This window comes from Pelodiscus sinensis, chromosome 24 (assembly GCF_052426305.1).
Source record: "Pelodiscus sinensis isolate ZL-2025 chromosome 24, ASM5242630v1, whole genome shotgun sequence".
Taxonomy (NCBI): domain Eukaryota; kingdom Metazoa; phylum Chordata; order Testudines; family Trionychidae; genus Pelodiscus; species Pelodiscus sinensis.
The window spans coordinates 6,774,825-6,790,907 of record NC_143075.1 but is presented as its reverse complement, the minus strand read 5'-3'; the positions used below and the strand labels follow the sequence as shown (position 1 = coordinate 6,790,907).

At 38.8% G+C, this 16,083-nt stretch overlaps 1 protein-coding gene across 1 annotated transcript in view; it reads right to left on the bottom strand.

Moving 5' to 3' along the window:
- Nucleotides 1-16,083, bottom strand: part of MORN1 (MORN repeat containing 1) — a 178,143-nt gene that overhangs the window by 52,808 nt on the left and 109,252 nt on the right. The window contains 2 exon segments of the mRNA XM_075906074.2: nucleotides 10,368-10,453; nucleotides 13,131-13,264. Of these exon segments, the coding sequence (XP_075762189.2) occupies nucleotides 10,368-10,453; nucleotides 13,131-13,264 (220 nt within the window).

Genomic DNA, 16,083 nt, shown 5'->3' with positions numbered 1-16,083 from the left:
CATAATCTGCACTCCCCTTCTAATGCAAATGAAAAACTATTGCACAACTACTTAAATTACAGGGTGGTGTGTCATTCTTAATCTTCTTAGAAATGTAGGAGTTCCTGTTTCAATCACTTCTATTGTTTGAAATATACCAGATGATAATGGAGTGGCTGCCACTGTGGGCAGAGATTGATTCTTATGTGAAGCTAATAAATGAGTTAATATATAACTTGCTGTAGGTTATGAAGAATTACTAGACAGTGGAGAAGATCAATGTATGAGACAGCTGCAAGTACATTAGGTGACCTAATTGTCTGAAACTCCAGCATAGTGGATTATATAGGTTATTCATTAGCTTTGATAGTTTAAAAAAGAATTCAACCAAGTTAAAAGCATTAAGGGCTAAATTTATCCCTGGTGTACCTCCACTGAGTACTGCATCATGGTCAGGTTAGGAACTATGGCATACAATTTCTGATATTTTACAGTAATTATAACTTCACGAACAAACTTAATCAGTTCTTGAACAATAGTTATGGGACATGGTTACATAAATCTGATTGTGTATACAGGAAGTTGACTCAAAGGACAAGAATTAAGAGCACAAAAATCTGTACTAGTATTTACTATATTGAGCAAATACATAGCAATGAAGAGAACCTCTTAGCTGTTAAGTGACTGTGCACATTGGGAACAGAACCATTCTCGCCACAGAGAAAATAATTAAGAAGCATGATTCTGATAGTACTCTGCTTGGGAACCTACTGTCAACATGAAAAAACATAAACAAATGGTCCTGCAGCACTTTAGGATACATCTGTATAGCAGGGCTAAAGTTGAATTAAGCTACACAACTTCAGCTATGTCAATTGTGTAGCTAAAGTTAAAAACTTAATTCAGCTTTTGGCACTGTCTACAGCAGGAAGTCAAAGGAAGTCCACTTTTCCTTCGATTTCCCTTACTCCTTGTGAAATGAGGGTTACAATGAGTCAGAGTAAGAAGTCCTCCAGCTTGACATTATTTCGAAATAAAGGCTTGTAGTGTAGATGCGCACTATGTTATTTCAGAATAACATCTGTTATTTCAGAATAACAAGAGTTATTCCAAAATAATGCTGCTATATAGATGTACCCTTAGAGCAGTGGTCCCCAACGCGGTGCCCGCGGGCACCATGGCGCCCGCCGGGGCATTTGTGTGCGCCCGCCGACAACCTGGGCCGGCCCGGCGTGCGGCGCACTGGAGGCGCCGGCCCCAGGTGCGCGACACGCACCAGCACCTGGTGCGCAGCGCTCGGGCGGCCCCAGCTCCGGGGCACATGCGGGCGCGCGGTGCCACCCCAGGCGTGCGGCTCAGGCGGCGGCGCCGGCCCCGGGCTCACGGCACAAGGCGCTCGGGCGGCCCTGTCCTTGGGGCACATGCCGGCGCCGGGTGCAAGGGCATCCCCGCCCCCTGGGTGCCTGGTGCGTGAGTGGCCCCACCCCCGGGCGCCCGGGAGCCTCTAAAGGTTGGGGACCACTGCCTTAGACTAACAATAAATGTAGTATCATGGTGATACTACCACATGATGGAAGTTCAACCATATTTCAAAACAACATCAGACATAACTAAACCACACAGTGCGGACATGGGTAAAGAATTTCAGAAAATATCACAAACCAATTAAGTATGTTTGCCAAGAAGATGTGCATTCAAAAGATTTTTATGACTTCTCACTTAGTATGACATAGATTTGATATTCCCAGTCATTTCATTTTGCTCTCTGTTACATGCACTGCCATTGAACTCAAAAGGAAAACCGTCTGCTTTCAAGCTTAGTTTAACCATGATAAATACAACTGTGACTTTTTTACATTTATGAAAAATATCATGATAGTGTATTTTTCACTGAAATTTAAAAAGAAACAGGGAACAAGAAAATTGAATCTATTAAGTGTATTTCCTGCAACAACTTAGCCTACACATATATGTGAAAAACTGTTTTACAGATTTCTGCCTGTAAACATGTCTTAGATTGGAACAAAGCCTAAAGTTTATCGATTTACACTCCTCAAGAAGTGCAATACGACACAGCTTGGAATTCATAAGCATAGACATGGTCACAGTTAAAAACATATTTCTTAAGCTTTCTTTCCAAGCTTGTATACCATGTCTGATACACAAATTCTCTGAGGCTACATCTATACCGCAGTGCTATTTCGAGATACTGGAAGTATCCGGGATATCCTGAAATAGCTATCCTTTATCTTAACAGCAAGCCCATTATATTTCGAAATAACAGGCTTACTTATCTGACGTCCCTGTAAACCTCATTTCACGAGGAATAAGAGATGTTTCGGAATAGCAGGTTATTTTGAACTTTGGTGCAAGTTACAAAATAAGCTATTTTGAGACTGACTCGAAGTAAGCTGCACAATTTGCATAGCTGAAATTGCATAGCTTATTTTGAGCTACGGGCGAAGTGTAGACGCACCCATAGTGATCAATATAATAACTGCCCTTGTTTTTCATATTAAATGGGACATCCTAATTAACAAAACTGCAAGATCTACATTAGTAGAGTTTTAAGGATCACTGCCAATATGCTAATCACACTTTCAGAAAATAAATTCCAAAGATTCTGTTCCAGACAAGACAAACTATTTCTTGAATAAATATTATATTAACAATTAGAGAATACACAGGGGCTGATTTCATTTAATTTACCAGCTCTTCTGGGCAGAATTCTTCTTTCTGTTCTGTCCTTGTACATATCTTATGTAACGGGGACCTGGTTCATAAGTGGGGCTCCTAAATGTACCTCAACAGAAATAAATCATAGTAGCAATAATGCTCAGAGTTGCTGAGTACCAATGAGAATATAAGAACGGCCATATTGGGTCAGACCAAAGGTCCATCTAGCCCAGTATCCTGTCTTTCAACAGTGGCCAATGCCAGATGCCCCAGAGGGAGGGATCACAACAGGTAATTCTAACGTGATCCCTCCCCTGTCACCCACCTCCAGAGAAACAGAGGCTAGGTATACCTTTCCTACCCATCCTGGCTAATAGCGATTGATGGACCTAACCTCCATGAATCTATCTATCTCTTTATTTTAACCCTGTTAAAGTTCTAGCCTTCACCGCATCCTCTGGCAAGAAGTTCCACAGGTTGACTGTGTGCTGAATGAAGAAAAACTTCCTTTTGTTTTAAACCTACCTCCTTTGCCTATTAATTACATTTGATGACCCACTAGTTCTTTTATTGTGGGAATAAGTAAATAACTTTTCCTTATTCACTTTTTCCACACCAGTCATGACTTTATAGATCTCTATTATATTTCCCCTTAGTTTCCTCTTTTTTAAGCTGAAAAGTCCAAGTCTTTTTCATCTCTCTACATATGAGACCCATTCCAAACCCCAAATAATTTTTGTTGCCCTTTACTGAACCTCTTTTTTCCCTCTTTTTCCATCCATAAATGGAATGATTTTTGTAATATGCACCAAAGCATGTGCAGATGTGCACCACCAATAGAAACATATTCTGCCTGCTGTGGGTGTTCTGCTAATCAACCGGGCAGCATGTGAATCTCTTCTTAGTGGCTGCCCAAGCGCTGAGATTACAGGGAACACTGTTGAGCACTCACCACTCCTACTGACTTCAATTGCAATTATAATTGTGCAACATTTTAGAAAATCAGGTTCACAGTGGAAAAAAAAGAGAACTGGAAAAGCATATTTAAAACTATTGCCTGGTATTCCAGTTTCCTCCTTATGATCTTTAAATATTGATTTCTTATTTACATTTGTTCCTACACTCATTTATTGTTTCCTTATTCATCTCTCTAAGGCTATGTCTAGATTACATTAATCTTTTAGAAAAAGGTATGCAAATTGCGCTCCGCAATTTGCATACCTTTTTCCGTTAGCTTTTTCGGAAGAGGCTTTTCCGAAATTTGGTCCATCTACACTGGGCCAAATTTCAGAAAAACCTTCTCTTTCAGAAGAGCCCTTCTGCCTCATGAAATGAGGAAGACAGGGCTTCCGAAAGAGGGCATCTGCTCTTCCACAAAAAAAAGCGGAAGAGCAAATGCGTTCCCTGGATGCTGCAGTTTTTCCGGGATACCTCCAGTATCCCAGAAAAATCCCATAATGTAGACATAGCCTAAATATTTCTTGGGTGCCTTATGTGTCTGATACATTTTCTTAATGAGGTACATTTCTAAGCTAACTTTGATTACTAGCAAGATACGCATGTAGATTTCCCTCTTCTAGGTGATAGGTCTTCCAATGTGTTTTATCTTCCGATACTGCCTTATTCTTCCATGCAGGTTTTAAGGTTGATATATTTTTTTTTCACTTGTTCAGCTATGTTTTCATTTATCCTGATTTCTTTTTTGTATCTGTTGAGCATTATCTCCATTCAGCACATTTGCTGGCCCAGAATTTAGGTCCTCCATCAATTCTTGTAGCTCATTTATATTATCAGGAACTAGGACAATAGCTTATGCAAAATGGACGTGTTCTGGCAGCTCCTCTGTTTATGATGATACTTTTTTCTTTCCAAACCTATCTCTGGAAGACATTCTGTAGATACACTATAAAAAGCTTGGGAGAGCTTTGGTCTCCAAATCTTTCTGCATATCTAGGCATCCCGTGTGATACACATACAAAATCACTGACACTGAACATACAAAAGTCCGAACTCTAATGTCTGACATCAGCCATCATCTGAGGTCAGTTTGTCATTTTAAATCCTTTTGGCACAAGGCTTTCTTTTAATTTAGCCTTTACAAAGCTTTGGAAGTAAAAGCAGTTAATTTTTCTATTTCGCAGATGAACTTACGGGATTTTCATCTAGCTCTAGAAAGGAATCACTCAATGAATCTTCTCCCAGTACTTTCTCTTCCTCTTGGAATACTAGTTTGATTAGCCATAGAATGCAATGATGAAGACAATGAGATCAGATATTATTAGTCTGGATGTGCAAATCTGTCAGAAGGGCACATTTCCCACCTGAAAACTGAATTTCTGTGATTGAGACACTTGTATTTTGAAAGCAGAGGTGGGATGATTATAGGTTACTTTGTGTCCTAAGATACGGAAACTCTTTAAGCTCATCAATATACTGTACTCGTGCAATAATATATTTGGTAGTGGGAATAGAGGAGTTGCCATACTGGATAAGACCAGGTGTCCATCTAGTTTAGTCTTCTATATCTGATAATGTCAACATTAGATACTTCAAAGAAAGGCAAAAATCAGAGGTCTGCAAACTGTGAAGCTCCCTCTCTTGGCAGGGGGGAGAGAGGGAAGGCGCAAATGAACATTTGGGGGTGCAGCTGGGGAAGGGGGAGAGTGCCACCCAGCTCCATTCCTGACCCCAGCCACTGGCCCCATACCCAGAGTCCAGACTGTTGGGCCTTGGTCCCCAGGATCCAGCCTCAGCTCTACTTCCACCCATCCCCGAGTGTGGTGCCAGCCTCAGTCCCCTTATACTTGCCTGCATCCCCACTCCTGGAGCTGTAGCCCTGCTCCCAGTCCCAAGGTAATCACAGAAAGGATTAATATGGGAAAGAAGATCAAAAAATTGTGGCCCACTGGTGAATATGGAGAGTGAATAGTTATAGAAAATAACCAACCACAGGGGAATTTTCTTCTTAAGTACTAGTGAATGAGTTGGCATAAAACAGGAACCTGATTTACCTTCTCTATACTATTCAGAATTTTGCTTACCTCTGTTATGTCCCCTCTAAACAAAACAATCCCACATCTTTTTGATATCTCTCTATATGGAAGTCTGTCAATGCCTCTAATAGCTTTGGTTGCCCATGCTGCATTGCTTTGTGCATGACAAGACTGTCTTCTTTAACCAGTTTGAAAGGTCATGATGAGGTGCCTTGTTCAATATCTAGAGGCCACTGAAAATCACAAAGAGACTAATCCTGCAACTCTTATGGACACCAAAGTCAATGAAGCTGTTCATGTAATTAATATTTACTAGCATGAGCAGACAAAGCAAGATGGGATTCCATGATTGTTACTTTATGCTTTGCTATTATTCCGTAACAGAAAGAGGAAACGAGATTCTGTGCACCAGCAGATTTCCCTAATGTCAAGATTTCAAACAACTACATGTATATCACCTGTAAGCCCTTAAAGAGCTAGTAAATGACTGGAAATGAACAGGAAGATTATAGCTAATGTCACCTCCATCACGATCAAAATAGTGAAAAAGGTACACAGAGTATCGTAGTCTTGCAGATGACAACTCTACCATCTGCTCCAGAAGATGTCGCCTTAATCAGTTTGTTGGTAAGAAGAGATGCAAATTAGATATCACCCATTCTTCTATTTGTTTTGTACAGAGAGCATAAATTCTGCAAGAATGTCCAACTGTGTTCTCATCCTCTTTATGTCACAGCAACCTCATTTATCAGTCATTCTTCTCCATATGAAAAGATCTATAATGAGGAGTCTGTCATCGCCCAGCAACTCTGAGTCAGGAGTTTTCATTTTCCCTAATATTTGCTGCTTCTGCTGCAGTTTAATTTGCTGTTGTCTCATACCCCAGCATTTACGCAGTCACATCCGTGGACAGAATATGGAAAAGGCTTAGTGCTTGCCTTCAGGGTTACAAATGGATTAGATGGCACTGAGAAACCAGATTCATGATCTGTTACATTTTCAAAGGAACTCAAAAGAAAGTTTGATTCACTGTACTGAAATTACTGTGTAATTATTCTTGTGTAAGAAGTCATGGTATTTAAATATTGTTTTTCCAGGGGGTCAGCTGGGCAAGAACATCTGTAGTGTGAGGCTGTTGAAAGAAAATGAAGTCCAGAGCATATTACATTTTTTTCTTTTAAATGAAAATCTCAAAAAGGCAATATATTATCCATAAAATTGCTTTTGCTTGCACATGACAAATGTAACATTCTGGCACTCCTTTCAAAAATGCTATTTCTAGGGGCATAATATTATGCAAAAGCCAGAAATAGTAATTAAATTTCTTTCTTGTTTCACATCTAAGCAACAAGGAACAAACCTGTGACTTTGTATTCTGAAGATGACATTGTTATTTAATGAAAGCAATTTCTACTAGGGTCTCTAGATTTCAGCAAACATCTGAAGCAATTTCCACACACTGAGACAAACAATAATATAATGCCAGAATTCAATTGTACTGGAATGGATCACCTTGATCTAAGAAGAATGTAGGTGTCATGTGTTCTTTGCTAAGAGCCAGAATTTCAGTTATATAAATTCTACCATCACATTTTCAACTTTTAACATAATCACTACCCTACCTATTGATAATGCATACTAGAGAGAATGTCTATACTTTCAGCACCAAAAGCATAAGAGCTTTTCCTCTAACATACAGATAAAGGTTGCAGTTCTATCTGAAAAACATAGGCTGTGATTGCCTCTTTATATCTAAACAGAGACACACAGAAAATTAATGTAGCTATAAATTCTCCAAAGCTCTTCATAGCTTGTCTAGAGAATGTCTTCTAGAGTTAGAACAGGAAAGAAAAACACAATTATCATAAACACAAGGCTGCCAGCTATGAGTGACACAAACAGAAATAGGATCCTACTATGACTGCCTGAACAGATATATATTAAAATTGAAACTTTCACCCTTTTTTCTTTTCTGATTTTTCTGACAACTTCAAAACAGTTCCATGCTGATCAGAGAGGATAACCAATGGGACAGGGTAAAGGCTGGGGTATTCAGAGAAGAGATGTTCTAATAGGTACATAAGAACAGCCATGCTGGGTCAGACCAACGATCCAGCTAGCCCAGTATCCTGTCTTTTTAACAGTGGCCAATGCCAGGTGTCCCAGAGAGAATGAATAGAACAGGCTGGATCAAGTGATACATCCACTGTCTCTCATTCCCAGCTTGTAACAAACTGAAGCTAGGGACACAATCCCTGCCCATCCTGGCTAATAGCCATTGATGGAGCTATCCATTAATTTTTCTAATTCTTTTTTTCATCCCTGTTACAGTCTTGGTTTTCACAACATCTTATGGTAGGGGGTGCAAAATGTTGACAGTGTTGTATGAAGAAATATTTCCTTTTGATTGTTTTTAAACCTGCTGCTTATTAATTTCATTTGGTGGCCTCAAGTTCTTGTGTTATGGCAAGGAGTAAATAACTTTACATTTCATTTCTCCTATTTGTGTGTCTGTGACATTTACTTGGCAAAAAATGCATTTCTGGAGGGAAAGGTTGTTTTTCCTGATTAGAGGTCTGTTTTAGTCACTGAATCTCAGCTCTGATGAGACAAATGTTTTGGGGGCCAAATATAGGGTCTTTTATAACAAGTGCCCATCCCAAGAGAGGTTGAACCAGCAGAAATAAGACAGTGTATTGAAAAGGGAGGTGAGAGGGCACTGGTGAAGCTAGGGGACGAGGATGGCTGACAGGTGATTGTGCCTGCCAGCCAGGTATATTTAAATTCTGCTTGAGCTTTTCAAGGGCTGTTGGACCTATAGATGACGTGTCCTTCCTCCACTTAGTTGTAACACAGGAGCTGAATTTTTCTGGATGCTATGGGTCTGACCAATCACTTGTTTTGGGATCATAAAGGAATTTTTCCTGTTAAGCCACACTGACCTAGATTCAAGTGTGTGTGTGTGTGTGTGTGTGAAGATATCCTATACCTTCATGAAAGCCCAGTTGGATTGAAAGGAACAGAACTTGAAAATTTAATATTAGGAAATGTAAGACTGTTAAACTTATCACTACTTGTGGCCAGTATGGATAAAAGTTGAAATGGCCACCTCCAAATGCTGAGACCTGGGATTTCAGTGATGGATCTTGTGCCTCTAGGAGAAGGGGAAACCTGAAGTCTTTGAAGACTGAAGTCGCCCTTGTAGCTTTAGGGACGGGGGTCTCAGAAGTAAACTGAGACCTAGAGAGTAGACTGAGAGATTTTCACCAATTTATACATGTAACTTGACCACAATGGACCCTGTTAAATGCTGGGTATGTAACAGCAGGGGTTAGCAAACAGTGCCCCTAACCAATGATAATTTAATAAAGCTGAGGGCAGCCCGATGCCTAAAATCTGTCCCTTGTGGCTGTGGTTTCTTTGCTGCTGTGTTCCAATCAACAGCTTTTTCTCAGAACTGTCTACAGAGTCACCACTACAGGGGGTGGAAATAGTAGGCAGCCTCAACATTGTCACAGATGTTTCTATGACATAAATTGGAAAAAATTAACAGTTACTTCTGGATACTGTAAATATAGTAGAACTATACAATGATGAAACCAGTACAGCTACCATGGAATATCCATGTGACTGGGAGTCAATGAGATTGCTTGGTTTTCCCACCTTTTCCTTTAATATATGATGATGTATTTTTGCTGATTTTTCCTTTATGAAATCACAGTTATTTTAATTATGACAGAAAGCAGCTATCATCAGGGTTACATGTACTGTATGAGTCCCCAGCAGGCGAATCTACCACTTGTCTATCCTTTGCTGCAAAAAATTGGCTCCAGAATCTAGATTTACATGTGAAACACAATCTTTCTAGCCCTTTTTGGGTTATGAAGATAACCTGGAAATTGTGAAACAAATGTGAACTGGTGCACTGTCTGCCTGAAACAATAGCTCTGAGAAAAGTGCCACATTTCTTATCAAGCTGACAAATTAAACACCAATATTGTTAATTATTTCAACGCTGACCAAAGGAGGTAAGACAGGAAAACAACAATCATGTTTGGAAGACCTGTATGAGCAGAGTCTCAATTTGAAGTTCCATTTTGAATGATGGGAGTATTGTGCTTGAAAGAATACCTCTACTTTTCTTTTCCTGACTCCTCTCATGAGCCATGAAAAATATGATTTCTGCATGATCATTGATGGCCAAGCCAGCTCTGCAAAACTTTACTTTGCCACTTAGTCCAATGAGCCTTTTAAAAAAACATTATTTTTTTCCATTCTAACTATCATCACCACGACAAAGTGACAACATATCTGGCCTGGTAAATATGAAGCAATTTTAGAAGCATGGTCTAGTTCTCCTTAAGTATTTCTTTTCAAATTGTCATAAGAGTTTATTCTAAAAACAGTTTTGAAGTTAAAGCAAATATGTATACACACACTTCCTCTGCAACTTGCCCTGTTACATGCTCAGTTAATGATGAAATCCAAATCAAATTTGTACAGATATAAATGTCCAAAGTAAATTATAAAGGCACTAGAATATATTGATGTAAAGCCTGAAAGGCATTATTATATGATAGTTATGGCAGTTGTCAACCAAGAGAAAACAGAGCCATTTCACATTGTAGAAGCACCTGTTGCTTGCTTCCGGCAAGCAAACACTGCTTTAAGTGGAAAGCATCCTCCAGCTGAGCAGCCGAAATACTGATTCACACATACCTGCTGTCTACAATTTTCTCCTGTGAGACTGTCATCTTCTCAGCTTTCTCAGCAGATATCCTTCCACTTGGCTTTTTGCCTCCTTCCTACAGTGGAAAAAGGAAAATGAATTTCTATACTGCTCAAGGGACTGCCAAAAAATGAGATTGTAATTTATAATGTGCTAATGTTTTCCTTTGCGTTTATAACTGAAAATAACTACTAATGCAAAATCATCATCACTTGGATTTGATGGCTTTTGATTTGCATATATGCTCCAGATTCTGCTATACCTTCATATCACATATTCATTCTTGTAAGCAAAATCTGGCCTCCACACCTAAAACAATCAACATTCCTTACATTTCCTTTAGCCAAATCACAATAAGGGATATGATATTTTATAGAGCTCTGCATTTTTAAGAATCTAAGATAATTTGGATCATCTAGTCCAGTGGTTTTCAAACTCTGTTGCACTGTGAACCTTCTGACAACAAAAATTTCTATACAACCTCCAGGTTCAACTGAAGCCTGAGCCTGCCCAAATCCTGCCCCCCTCCCCACCCACCCAAGAAGGAAGACAAAAGCCCCAGCCCCACCACTTACAGCTGGAGTTCCCAAAGCCAAACCCCCAGGCTGCAGCAAGTATAATGCCAGGCGTGGCAACTCCCTTAAAACAGAGTTGTGACCCACTTTGAGGTCTTGACCCACAGTTTGACCCCTCTTAGCTGTTACTGCATTTTGTAGGATGCTGTCTACCTTATTCCCACTATGGTTCTATCTGAACAGTACATGACAGTTTGCAGTGATGGAGTTCCATTCACCTTCTCTGATGTAGTCTTCACCACAACAGTATTAATTATTAAATATCTTCTCCAGAACTTTTCTTTCTTTAGTTTCAGAGCCTTTAGTTCTTGTCCTACCATCTTTTGCAAGTATCTTATAAACTACAAGCCAAGTGCTACCTCACTGTGCAAACATACAGGTGTCATTTCACTTTTTAAATTAACGTCTTCCTTTCAGTTTCTCTATTAAAGCCATTGTGGCTGATCAAAGAATTCTGTTGTTGGTTTTTTGATTGGGCTGATATTTAAAAAATATCAACAGACTAGGATAAATTACTTTCAAATTATTTTTGGAATCAATCATTGTTTTAAATATTTTTCCACATTCACACTGTACTGTGTTGTAGAGCCTATTTGTACTGCTGTAGGTAATGTTGAATCTAACAAGCATGAGAGGTTGATCAGTTTCACATGTCTTTTTTTTTCTGATGCATTGCTCTGGGTCCCATCTTGCACTGATTTATTGCAAAACCCAGGAACTTACAATCAGCGGCATTACCTGAGTCAGATTTTTTTTTCTAGGAAAGATGTTATCTTGTATTTTTTTTATTGTTACAATCATTATAGCGAGCAACTGAATATTACAATTTTTTAAGGCTAGTTTACAGTCAATTAAATTTCAGGAACTGTCAGCATTATATCTTACTATGGCTCAAATCTTAAAATAACTTTTGACTGGTTAAAAAGCTATAATTTGGTAGTTACCTATTCAAAAAGAATACTGTTTGCATGAAAAACAAATGTTGTATTTATGCCATAGGTTTACTCAAATTTTTGACATGGAAGATTGGTCTTCCAGGCTCATGTCTGGTAATTTATTATATTATTTATTATTATTATTATTATTTCTATCATGGCAGTGCCTTGAAGTCCTGGCTGAGATGAATGTCCCATTGGAAAAGCACTTGCCCTGAAGAACTTATAACCTAAATGGGCAAGATGGGAAAAAAAGAGGGAGGAAAAAAAATTTTTCACTATTAATGTTAGAGGTAAAACTGAATCCAAATACCCTAAAACTCAGTCAAGCATCTTATTATCTTATTCATGAGATTATCCTCCTCAAACATACTCCCCAATTTCATACCACTAATATCCTATCAATACTATGGATAATTCATTTTGGCTCCATTGCTGCTGCTGCTGAATCAAGAATACTTCTGATAAGCTAGAGATTAGTGTTTTTGCTCATAATTTGAACATACAAAGCTATAGATATTGTTGTAATCTGTATGAACATCACACTAACTATGAAATCACTTGCAATGTCCTTTTCCCAAAAACTTGCAAAAGAACAACTATGTATTAGCCACTATAGAATATTGCAGGAAGTTATATGGACTTTCGAGAGGACTTAAAATCCTGTTTCAAATATGAGAGCAAACATGGGGTCACCACTATAGTCCTCACATTATTTCTTGTTCAACATGTAAGCGATTGTGTTTGAAATATCCTGGAATATCATCATTTGGAAAGTGTCACTGGAGATAGCGTGCAAACCCAGTCTCTCCCTGAATCTTGAGAAGTTGTCACTAAATTACTGGTTTATAAACAGGACAAATGTTTTTGGGTACCAGATTTCTGCAAGTTTCAGAAGAACTCAGTTGCTCTCTTCTCTTCCTGATTAATATAGGCACCTGGAGGGACAAAGATGCCAGGAACTGAAACCCTAACTAACCATGGACATTAGTTATTCTTGCCTTGGCAACTATGACTTGCTCAGGGCCAGTATTTTTTATGCGAGTGCAAAGCAGTTAATTTTTATTCTCATCGACATCACTACCATGAAAGAACAGATGTAGTAGTTGGGCTTGTATAATTATCCAATGATTTTGCATGGATGAGTTAACAGTATTGATTTATAGAAGGAACTCAGACAGCTCATAAAGTGTCCAGTTTGCTTGGGACAAATTTAAAATATTTTATAATAAAGTCTTCTTACTTTGTATAATTCATCCGAAAGCATGAATGTTGGATAATTAGCCAGAAGAGGCCCAAGCATGATGTTTCTGAAAACAGCACAGCCATGCTCCACTCTCTGATGGGCTGGAGGATGGAGATTTTCACCTTCAAATCCTGAGAAGTGAGAAAGAAAATACATTTAAGAATCCAGCAACAAAATGCTATGAGCATAATTAACGTAACAGTTGGTAATGCTTCCTTATGTGCCCCATTCTGCCACTCTTATTCACACTAATACTTTACTCCATACGTGACATCATCACTTCTTAAGAAGTGAAGATACTACTCAAAATAGATCTTAAGATCTAGAATTGGGCCATTGTATTTTTGCAAAGTAATATACTATAGATATTGTAGGAACTGTAGGAATTAAAAGTACTGTACGAAACGCAATTGTTTGCCTTTCATATAAGTATCAAATCTTGGTTTATTGGTATCTATATATCTAATACCCTACTGAAGACCTGTAATTCACTCAGCAGATGTGTTTTTATATTTGAGAGGGAGGGGAAATTTTTGTGACCATCTGCATCTTATAGAGATCAAGAGAGAAGATATTTTACATTGTTAATTTATAGTACTCATCATTTGGAATTGGCTGAAGTAGACATGATAAGGCCAGGCTATTGAAAAGTTCTTTGTTTGCTTAACCAAATAGTTATGCTCAGAAACAACAAGTGTTTTCTGCAGAATAGAAACAAACCAAATATTTCTAAAAAGCTAATATGGATTTATTATATGTATGTTTACTCCCTCTACGAAGAATGACAGCAAATAAAAACATATATTCAAGGGTGGTAAAACATTTTCCAGACCTTTAGTAAGTCACACCAAACCCCTGAAAAGTGATAAATATTATTAGGCTCATTTGCAGGGAGGTAAACTGCGGTACACAGGGGTTAACGAATAGAGAAAGGCAATGATATACCAACGGTATAGCTGGATTAGAACTCCTACATGATTCTCCATTCTACATGAACTCTGTTCAAGTACAGTGAAGAGGAGGCTGGCAGGGAGCTGATTGTGTTCCCTTAATTTAAACCATATTACACCCCCTCCCCCATCTCTTAGAGTAGCAAGGGAACAGCTGTAACTTACACTGGTGGCAATTGGACCCTCAGTTCTTATGTCAATGGAAGACTGGAATAGTAAAGATCTATGCTGCCATGCCCTGCCCCACCTCTATAATGCCATCTTCCTCTCATTACACTGAAGACTGGGGAAAGATAGTTGAAGGATGGAGACTGTCTCTGATAGCCATCTTAACTGATGCAGTGCAGAATGGATTTAGCATACCAGAGAATCCAGCCTCCTCTTCCCTAGGCTTCCAATCTATCAGATAACTCTGACTGAAAGACAAATGTACACCTTACACATTCCAACAATTAGGGCAAGTCTACACTAGACCTGGCATCTCAGATTAAGGTATGCAAGCCAAGCTACATGAAATATATAGCTGGAGCTATCTTACCTTTAAGCCGAGCGTGGTGGCATCACCACAGCAGATGCTCCCATCAGCTTCCCTTACTCCTTAAAGGAGGAGGAGTACCGGACGCCAACGGGGGCACCCTCTGAGTTCAATTTAGCAAGTCTTAAATAGACATGCTAAATTGAACTCTGGAAGATCAATCATGACAGCAGTGATCTTCTTTTAGTGTAAATAAGACCTGATTACAGTATACAAACTATACAGTATGCAAAAAAATTCAGTCTCTACTTAATTGTAACTCTTCTGACAAAATATTGACTCTACCAGGAATGCTATAGGGGAAAAAAATACCACCTGCTTGGCAGAAAAAAACCCAGAGATAGAAACAGAATAGGAGAAGACTAGTGGCAGTGTGCAAACCATACACACTACTGTATATTTACCTAAGAATATTACAGTAGATTTAATTCTGCAAGGCAGAGTGCCCTCCACTCCAAGTGACTTCAGTAGTACCTCTAGGACTTACTGAGCACCTTGCAGCATGCAGCTCTCTATGAAAACCAGATGTGCACCTGACAATTATTTCCCTTAGTTCTTCAACTTGCTTTGTTAATGGCTGAAATGACAGGTGGTTAACTGCTTAATGTTTTCAAGCAGTGATGCCTGTCATGTTTGCCTGGTTTAGCCTCTCATAAATTGTGTGTAAAATAGTGATCAAGTTAATCTAATTTGTATGGCTGCCTTTCTAGAATGGCCACCTCCACAGTAACAGCCAGGCAAGTATCAACATAGTCAGTCAGGCTGGGCATCAACATGTAGAAAAATAAGAAAGAAAGTTAGAATAAAAAAAAGCCACTAAAACGTACATGATGCATTCATTAGACTAGCATTGCAATGTTTATCATTTACAAACTGTCCTGAGACATGGAAAAATAGGAATTAAATGATCTCTGATCATATGTAGCATTTCAAAAGTTAACATTTTCATGAACAACATAAATATCTCAAATATTATTTTTAATTTGTGAAAGAGTTCCTGATGTATTTCCTATTTCTTCTAAATACTTTACACACAAACAAACATACATATTCATACTTGCATAGTTTCTTTTTTTCCACAAGTAACTAACAAATAACAAATCTAAACTATTTGGTGAAAATTTCTCCTTTTCTTCATTTATTCAACAGATTAGGGCTGATTCTAATCTCACACTACTACAGTTCAGCAGTACAACTGCACCAAAGTCAATGAATCATAGAATCATAGAATACTAGGACTGGAATGGACCTCAAGAGGCCATCGAGTCCAGTCCCCTGCCCTCATGCAGGACCAAATACTGTCTAGACCATCCCTGCTAGACATTTATCTAACCTACTCTTAAATATTTTCAGAGATGGGGATTCCACAACCTCCCTGGGCAATTTATTCCAGTGTTTGACTACCCTGACAGTTAGGAACTTTTTCCTAATGTCCAACCCAAACCTCCCTTGCTGCAGTTTAAGC